The sequence below is a fragment of the Xenopus tropicalis genome, chromosome 1, assembly GCF_000004195.4.
Source record: "Xenopus tropicalis strain Nigerian chromosome 1, UCB_Xtro_10.0, whole genome shotgun sequence".
In the NCBI taxonomy this organism is placed as follows: domain Eukaryota; kingdom Metazoa; phylum Chordata; class Amphibia; order Anura; family Pipidae; genus Xenopus; species Xenopus tropicalis.
In genome coordinates this window covers 139,712,723-139,722,740 of record NC_030677.2, presented here as the reverse complement: position 1 = coordinate 139,722,740, position 10,018 = coordinate 139,712,723, and the positions used below count along the sequence as shown (strand labels likewise).

General features: G+C 41.0%; 1 protein-coding gene across 1 annotated transcript; it reads right to left on the bottom strand.

Moving 5' to 3' along the window:
- Nucleotides 1-1,796: 1,796 nt before the first annotated feature.
- On the bottom strand, nt 1,797-8,064 carry pabpn1 (poly(A) binding protein, nuclear 1). Its single transcript, NM_001001230.1, is given in 7 exon segments — nt 1,797-2,530; nt 2,637-2,785; nt 3,117-3,204; nt 3,293-3,399; nt 4,562-4,629; nt 6,295-6,409; nt 7,668-8,064. Coding segments are annotated over 7 exon segments (891 nt in total). The 5' UTR covers nt 7,992-8,064; the 3' UTR covers nt 1,797-2,490.
- Nucleotides 8,065-10,018: the final 1,954 nt, after the last annotated feature.

The following is a 10,018-nucleotide window of genomic DNA, read 5'->3' as shown; positions in this document are numbered from 1 at the left end:
CTGCCTACGATCCAGTTTGCACAAGGGAAAAGTAAAATTTGGTGCCTTGCAATAGGATTCCAGTCAGAACTGTACTATGGTGTCATCAGTTACATTTTCCACTTCAAGAAATCAACTAGTGCAAACACTCAAAATGCTCATTCAATAACAGTTCCACTGCTGAAAAGTGTCTTACTTCAGTAATACACACAGCATAAGGCCACCCAAACAGGTTAGAGACCATTTCCCAGCATCTGTAAAATGAATGTTCCTGCGCCTTGTTAGTGCTAAGTAATATAAGGCACATTTCATAATTTAGGCCATTTTTTTTTTTTTTTGCAGCAAATGCCATATCTTAGTGAGTTCTGATAGGAACTCAACAGGTCCAAGCACCATAGATGCTGACAAGGCAGCAATCAGTGGCTGGGACCTGCCTTTTGCCTGAGATTTTGGAGATCAGTTTATTCTAATACAATTAGTGTGCTTTCCTAAACATACAGTAGCATTCTTGCACTAGCAGAAATAGAGCCATTATGGCAAGCTGGAACAGTACTTCAGGGTCCCCACAGACTGTCCAAGTTAAAGTGATTTTTTTTTGTGGGAGGTGACAGACACTCTTTCCTCTAGTGCAGTGTATTGTATAGATCATGTAAGCTTTTAATTATCCTGTGCTGCCTTTTCCTTTCCAACTTGCAGTAAATGGCATATGCTGGTCAATTATATACTAGCAATCCAATTTGTGTAGACCCACAAGGCATGAGGTATCCTAGCTGGCTCCCTCAATCACAGCAGAAAACCTAGTTTAAGCAAATTTACATTAAGGGACCCCAAATGCCAAAAGAGTCAGAGACTAGCTGATAAAACCCATCACACAAACAATGTGCATGACAAAGGGACCTTCCCTGTCAGAATCAGAAAAACCTAACAGCACTATGCGCATACCAAGTGGCAGCTGGATGGGCTTAAAGGTTACCTCTGATGGAGTGATAAATCGCATTCTACCATCTGCCATAAATGTCTGGCTTTGTCAAATGCAGTGAACACTACCTGCCTAAAAACAAAATATTGATGGTTAAAGTTGGGGGCAAGGGAACAATCATATAAGGATCATATGGAGCTAGAGCCTCTAGTTCCAGTAAAGGTAAACCTCAAAGTGCACTTACCATCCGAAAATTGCTTCACCCAACAGGAGGTGTGAGCGAATAGAGTCTGCACTCTGGTTGGTTAAAAAAACAAAAAATAAGCAAGCACCGCCTACACCAGGATGGAGCTTCTGGTGAGGGCAGTTATGTCGTAGAACTTGCATGAGTGCGTGCCACAACTCTAGTTATGAGCACTCAGTTTGTTTTTGTTTTTAAACCAGAGTGCGGACTCTTAACAATTTTTGGGCGATAAGTGCCCTTTAAGGCTATAGTGCACAACAACATTCTTGACAATTTCATGGCACCAGTTTGGGAGACGGCAGTGCTGTAAAAAAAAAAAAAAAAAAACCCACTGGACATTACCGGCCTAAAATGCAGCTTTTTCCCTCAATCATAATTTTATAAGAAAAAATATAAATGAAGTCAAATGACATTTGAAGCCAGTGTTCTATCCCTTGGTACTAAAAGCAATGTGCTCTTAACTGTCCATCTGCTATGCCCTACAGCCACATATAAACTGGAAGGGTAGCACCCACAGCATTACATGTAAACCCATTGTATTACATGAAGACTAAGGCCACAATGTATCTAGCTAATGTTACCTGCAGCCAGCAACGTATTCTAAGAAACTTGTGCGTGAGAGAAACAAGTGCAAGTTTTTTTTTTTATTTTTTATTTTTTTTTATTTTCTCCCCTTGTTCCCCCTTTCTGCCATACTATAAAAAGGAGCTGGACTTAAAAAGGAACAAAGCCAAAAACAGGTCTAAAAACAAAAAAAAGATCTCCCAGCCCTTGTCTTCCAAAAGAATGCGGGAATCTGAACCGGAATAAAACTAAAAAGGCTGTTGACAGGGGCAGCAGAGTCTCTCCGGAAAACAAGCTTCTCCCATAGAAAGAAACCTGCAAAGATAAAAACACGCAAAAAAAAAAACAAAAACAAAAAAAGGGAACAGCAGGAGGTTTAGCAGACATCACCCCCAACCCAACACCCACTCAGGGCCAAGCCAGGAAGCAATGGACCAGGACCACCCATTTCATACATACATTACACATTCTAAGAGTTGTCTCCAAAACCCCACTTAAATGGTCACAGCACACCATGACATCCCAGGAGCAAATCATACATGGAGTATTGAGACCAGATGATGCCATATCCCCACCCCCATAAGTCATCTGACTGTCCCCAACCTGCTATATATACACAGTGCTTGGAGAACATACATGGGCAGTGGGGCAGAAGAAAACAAAAAAAGATCCACAAAGGATCTCATTTATATACTCTTAAAATTCTTTCCAGTCTTCTTTTTTTCATTTTTTTTTCTTTTTTGGGGGTTTTTGCTTTTTTGCAGGTCTTCCTAAAGTTATATTTTTAGTAAGGAGTATACCATGACGTCACGCGAGCCCGACCCCTGAAAGAGACAAGCCTTGTGTAAGCGCAAAGGCAATCTGGAGACAGTCTACCCAGGCGAAAAACCCTCCCGCCATTTTCCAATACACAGTATAACCGTGTCAGACCTGTACACACGTCCTCTGGGTCTGGGGGTGTAGCCACTGTAGAAACGGGACCGTGAACTGTAGGATGACGCCCTGGCTCTGTATCTTGCCCGTGGGAAGCCTCTGTCTGTCGTACTGATACCTGGTCTGTTGGTCCTCTTGGGTACAACCTGTTTATAAAAAGACATACAGATATTGCAGCATCTGTGGAAAGTAAAGGGACTACACAAAACAGAATAAGTAGCAACACAACCTGGTGATTATCTTGTTACCTTGTATTTGTCAAGAGGTAAAACTGAATTTTATTCATAGCTACACCAAACAGTTTTTACAATTTAAATCTTTGCATTTAGATGTTATCAGGAATACTTTATGGCTCCAGCCTATCAAAGGCCCCCCAAAGACTTCTGTGTATGAGATTTTATATTATCTGTCACATGCTTAATGGCTAAGTTGAAAACAGCATTGGAGGCACAAAGTGCTATTCTTTCTGTACCTTACCTTAATCTGACGTCCTCTAAACAAGGACTCATCCAGGGCCAGTGAAGTTCTGACTGATTCCTTATCAGAGAACTCAATGTAGGCAAACCTGCCAAAGACGACAAATTCAGGTGAGACCCAAATAACACAGCATATTTCACTTTCAGCTAACACTGCACTATAGAGCAAAGGCCTACCCTTTTGGATGACCAGTGTACTTGTCGCACAGTATAGTGACTCTGTTCACGGAGCCACATCCATGGAAATGAGCCTCCAGTTCTTCTGCTGTCGCACCATAATCAACCTGTTTCATTTAGTAAATGAAATTCACATTAAAACACAAGATATTTTGTATAGTTACCCCATTTGGCTGAAAACAGCATGGAAGAACTTTTGACTACCAAACAAAACTACACAAAAGAAAATCCTTGAGATCTGCTGCTTCTTAGTTTACCATCAGCCTTGACAAATACAGCAGCTAAAACATAATCAATGGCTTAAAATGCTCTACAAGCAGGCCTCATTATCATTACCCAGAATGCTCACTAAGACAGATTGGTCTTGCTGCTCAGGCCTTCATACAGGATGAAAGAAGCAATTACCACAGCAGGATAAATTAAAAAAACTGCAGCTTTCAGACAGCAGAAAAAAAAAACCTGATTTCTTGAACCATTAAGAGGGGGCACAACAGAAATCTTAATTATCTGTTATAATATCAGGGCCCATAAGCCTTTGGATTAAAGGCATAACTATCTTCCACTTGTGTATTTTCTGTATGGAGAACTATAAGATTGGCTTAAAAGGTGCCACTTCATTTTCCTATTGTTTCAAACATCTGTTTATTATTTCCTGCAATTAAAACAGCAGAAGTAAATCTTATGCGTGAGCTGGCAGGAATTGCGTGAAAGGGAGGGCTAACACATTTTCCTGATTCTAGGGAGCTGAAAAGGTTAAAAATAAACTATACATTAGTAATTTATAATAAAAAAAAAAAAAAAAAAAAAAAAAAAAGGATAAAATATTAAAGACTACACCAAATATATTTCACACAAGTCTTAAGCTAAGTGCTGTCCATATGGTGGGTGAATTGGCTTACCACATATCTGAGGGCCAGAATACAATAAAAGGACTTCAAATAGGGATGCTTATAGAACTCTTCAGCTAGCAAAAGTCATAAAAATCTAAATTATAACATGATTCGTGTTACTTTTGGCAATCAAGCACTGCTATAGGTTTAGAATTTAATAATCTAATAATACTGAGGAGGCCATGTTTTTGCAGACAGATGGATCCATAGGTCTTTCAAAATAGATGGGTCACTTTTGATACTTTAAAAAGGGCCAAAAGTAAGAAACCAAGCTGCCCAATATATATCGTAAAAAAAGAAAAAAAAAAAAGGGGGGGGGGGGAGAGACATCCCAATTCAAGCACAACAACAACCTGAATAATGTCAGTTTACTACTTACATTTCCTACATAAATTGATCGTGCATCAGCTTCCATCTTCTCCTCTATGGACATGATGACTGGCCCAGCTGCAAAACAGAGCAGTGATTACACTTTTCCTAATATACTCCACACACAGCTTGTAGTGCCCTACAAACTAGCAAAAACAAGAAAGCCAACCCATTCCCTCATTGAAGGTGGGTAGCACAGTACAAGTCAGTGACCAGGATCACTATGCTAGAGAGAAGATGCAGCTCTTGTCCTGTGGAACAGCCTAGACATTTGCAAGCACAATGCAGTACTGTGCCTCAGAATAAAGGCAATAGTCAATAAGTGACTATATGTAGGAGCAGGTTATATATTCCGATATAAAGACAAAAAGTTTGTACATGCAGAGAATTTCTTCTCTGCACATTCAGACAGAGGAGCAAGAAAAGAGCACTGAAGCGGCATTTTGTATATAAAAAAAAAAAAAAAAACAAACCACAATCATCATTATCCCACTTATATTTGAGTCTGAACTCGCAGTAACACCAAAGCATCTAAGGAGCAATCAAAATCAGTATGCTGCTTATTATCCTCTATAAGAACATGCTGCAACCTAACAGACTAGAGCACTTCTAAAGCAGCTGGGTTATTTTCAGGCCACTGTAATACCAAAATGAAGGTCTGCTGAAGCCACAAATAACAATATCTCTAAAATGAAGTAACAGCACAGTAGATCAAACTAACTAAAGACACCCATGGAGTAAAATACTAACAAATTCCCCAGCAGACACTACAGAACTCACAAACTGAGGTGATGCAACCTTAAAGGGTGAATTAAAGGGAACCAACCTAAAAGTCTATAAAGAAGGAGATGGTTGAATGCTTATTAGTTATGTTATTATGAACTAGAAAGCTCATGACGATGAACACAAACTTTTTTTTTTTTTTAATTTCTGACTTGGAGGCCATAAAGACCATGTGTACTGCTAAACAGAGCCAGTAGTTTGCCACTCCACATTGGGCTACTAATTAACCAATCTGAGAGCTAATTGGTCACCTACTAGGAAAGTTTGTGCCTGCATTGCTCCCCAGCTTTTTTTTTTTCTTTGAAATTTTGCTCACAGGAAAACAAGGTTGGGGATCCCTGACAAAGGATAATGAAAGGCTAATTCACTGAGGGTTAAAACCTTAGGCATCCCCTAGTGAATTAAATTGCTAAGTTTTATCCTGGGCAAATGCTCCTTTTTGGAAAAAAGGACTAGCACTGGCCTGGAAAAGTTTCTTAGAAAATTCCACCATCTTACTTCTAATTCCTAGGGATCCCTTGTGTGGGCCTGAGCTCAGTATGAAACTATACTGCTCATAAGAAAGCCCACCACCAAGGGATCCCTAGGAATAGATAAAAGATTGTTGAACTTCCTTAGAAAGATTCTCAGGCCAGTGAACTTTTTCTCTGAAGCAGAGCACTAGTCAAGGGAAAATGGGAAGAATGCACTGGGGGTTGCCCAAAAGAATAAACAGTGTGTGTATGCCGAGGTAGATATAATGGTTGTTGAATCAACATTTTTCGTTCTACACATTTCTGGTCAGTAATTAAAAACCGCGTTCTCTTTTCTAGTTATAGACACCAACCAGACTAGAAACAAAACATGCATGGACCTTACAAACCTGTCATCCAGTTGGTAGGGTAACAGGTTCATGCCCTAGTTTAGAAAGAGACAGAATAGGAGAGCATCATTCGTCACAGATTACAGTTGGACACTCACCATTGCCTGGAGGGGGGCTCATATTCATCTGTTTTTCTACTTCATTCTGAAGCTCCTTTAACTTCTCAGCTTCCTCCTCCATCTCTCGCACACGAGCTTTAATAGCTTCAAGTTCCTGTATTAAAGAATAGTTGAATATCCATTACTATGTCCTCAACCCATTTATTTGCAATTTATCAGCATCCCCAGCGTTCTGGGATTAACAAGCAGCTCAAAATATTTATTGCCACCTACACAACTCAACTGCAATTTACCCACGTAAGAGCTGGTTTGTATATGGCATCAGGCCCATGCCACATTTAATTTTGCATCTTTTCACTCCTCTTGGGTGAAATAGCAGCTTCTGCTACACTGGATAGAATGCCAAGTGAAAATGAGGAGTGAAGAGATGCACACAGGCAGACACTCCACCTAGGCACCCAACCAATCAGCCTGTGGGCCATTGGTTGGCCATACAAAACATTGCTGCCTTTCTACTGTTCTGATCAACCCGGCAGGCAGCCCAAACAACGGTAACAGCAGAAAGAAGCTGCTCCTCTTCACTTTCGACAAAAACTTCTGGGGAAGTTGATTCGGGAAGTTCTGCAGGACCCTGCTTTAGTTATGACAATTTTGTTCAGAAACTTCTACATGCAAATTTTATTTTGAATTCAGTTTGGTATTTCAGAATTCAAAAATTATGGACATGGTGCATTCCCAATTCACACAGCTCCCACCATCAACAGCAACGCAGGGATCTCCCTCTTTTCTTTTGACTAAAAAGACTCAAATGCAACAGTATTTTATATGTTTTACATCATTATACTGACTTGCTAAACAGAAGTATCCATTGTACACTGCTTATTTGTTTTTCCCATACAAGGCACCATGTCTCATGCACAAGGGGACAGAGGTTCTGCTGGATTATTTTGCCACCAGGGAGCGGGACCTATGGTGACAATCTTACAAGCTTTAGTAATTGAATAAGATTGAGGAGTAGAGATTATATGAGCAGTGAAATATGTTTTGTTTCTCTTTTTATTGCTACTGTACTAAGGAGGTATTCCTCTGCAGCAAAACACACAAGCATGGTGGATTGGGGGCAGGGTAGGTAATGCTACAGCTCAGGATAAGTACAAACAATAGGGCAGATACTGAAATGCTTGCCTTTCATTCTCTCTCGGATACCTGGCTATTGCAGGAGGCAGGCCTAGTACAGTGTATGAATGAGCAATCTATACATGAATGGGGAGGGGTGAGGCCAGTACCGGCACACATGTGTAGGGAAGCAGGTAGGACGGGGCCCACCAGCGTTATGGAAACACAAGCACTTCCTGCACGCCGGCCCTCCCACTCGGGTTCTTTGGAGCCCTTTGTATTCTCACGGCTCTTACCGGATCCTCTATGGTTTGGTCTCCCGTAAGTTCCCCAGGTTCTTCCTCCTCCAATTCCTCATCTTCCAGCTCCTCTAACCCGCCAGCTCCACCTCCTCCCGAGCCCCCGCGTCCCCCAGATCTCCTGCCTGGAGCCGTTCGGCCCCCAACCCGCCGGCTTCTTCTGCCCTGGCCCAGCAGTTCCAAATCCAAATCTAGTGTGCCACGGCCCATTGGATCGTCCTCTCCTGGGTCCTGCCCTCCGCCACTCGGCCCGGCCCCGCCGCGAAGCCCGTTCTCATAATCTGCCCCACGCAGCGATGCCGCTGAGGACACCGCAGCCATCTTGCACTGAGACCGTACGATTGACCGTAGGACCAGCCCTTATAGAACAGCGATCCCTAAGGTTAGCGCTTGGGATTGTCACTCAAAGCAAGGTCTGCAGTGATTGGCAGAGCGACCCCTTTATTGTTTCCTCAGGCGCCAGCGGAAAGCCCTGCCCATCCGGTGGTATGTGATTGGTCCGTACATGTGTCAGTCAGAGGTTGTGCGTGTGCGTTCCATGATGCTGAGATTGTTAAACGCGCCGGCAATGGGTTGAACTGGGTTGGTGATTATTACGCATACAAGTAATAGTCTTCCTTCAAATACATCAAGGAAATTTTGGCCAGATATGACCAACTCACCAATAAAGGGCACACGTGTTTACTCCATAGACTGCTTATCGTGTTAGTGCTCAAATCTAAAGCAACGACAGCCACAATCAGCTCTTATAGCAATAGTCATTGCCACAGTATAGCATTGTATGGAATCGGGCCATCTGCAAATATTCAAACATTATGGTCACCAATATTTCAATATAATGTAGTTTGGACATTTATCTATGGGCCAAACTGTTAATTATACATTTATAAACAGCAAACTCGCTGTTTATAAATTAATGGGCTTTAAAATAACATTTACTATGATGTAGAGAGTGATATTCTGAGACAATTTGCAATTGGTCTTCATTTTTTATTATTTCAGTTTTTTAAGTTATTTAGCTTCTTATTTAGCAGCTTTCCAGTTTGCAATTTTAGCAATCTGGTTGCCAGGGCCCAAATTACCCTAGCAACCATGCACTGATTTGAATGAAAGCCTGGAATACAAATAGGGGAGGGCTTGAATAGAGAGATTAGTAATAAAAAGTAGCAATAACAATACATTTGTAACCTTTCAGTATTTTTTTTTTTATTTTTTGAATGGGGTCAGTGACCCCCATTTAAAAGCCAGAAATATTCAGACGAAAAGGCAAATAATTAAAAAAAACTATAAAAAAGAAAAAATTAAAGCTAATTGTTGCTTAGAATTAGCCATTCTATAACATACTAAAAGTTAACTTCAAGGTGAACCACCCCTTTAGAGTAACCAGCACTGGCTCCGTTTGCTTTTATATGGCCCTGTACCTCATCAGTGACTTTTATTATAATAAATTATAGTAGGGGTTACAATATCCTCTATATTTACACAACAGCTTGAAACGATGTAAGTTTTACACACATTGCCTTATTACTTATATTCCAATACTCGCCAGCCTGTTGGACCCAGCAGCACCATCAAATCATGAATGCCATCCATTTTTAATTTCAGTAGTTGCCAAAAAGGCTTTTTACTAAAGGATGACAGAGCGCCACCATTTTTGCCACTTGTAATTTACAGAAAGCGAACAGAGTGTGTATATCTATATTATGCAGTATGCCAATTTTAAAAACCTAACTAACTGCACAAAGAAAATTTGTTTTCAGGCTGAAGTAATCATGTTTCATGACACCGGTATCACTTTAAGGTTTGCACCCCTTTCATGGGTAACTAGAGCAGTCAAAGCACCTTTTTCATCATATAGCATACACCTCCAATGACAGGCATAGCGCTTGCTACTGCAGTACTGTTCATCGGTTACTGTCAGCATATGGCATAGATCAGTGATCCCCAACAAGCGGCTCCTGAGCACCATGTTGCTCACTAACCCCTCTGATGTTGCTCCCAATGGCCTCAAAGCAGGGTTTCATTTTTGAATTTCTGACTTGAAGACACAATTTGGAGGCATAAAGACCACGTGTACTGCCAAGCAGAGCCTCCTGTAATCTGCCAGTCATCACTGGGTAATCAAATAACCAATCACAGCCCTTATTGGTCATCCCCTAGGATGCTTGTGTTGCTCCTCAACATTTTTTACATTTAAATGTTGCTCACAGTTAAAAAAGATTGGGGACCACTGGCATAGATAGTGCTTTTTCCATCCTTTTGAATGGGGCAAGTTCTTGGTGTATGGTCATCTAATAGGGGCAGTTAAACATAATAAGTACAGCCATATTTGAATCATATACCATAAG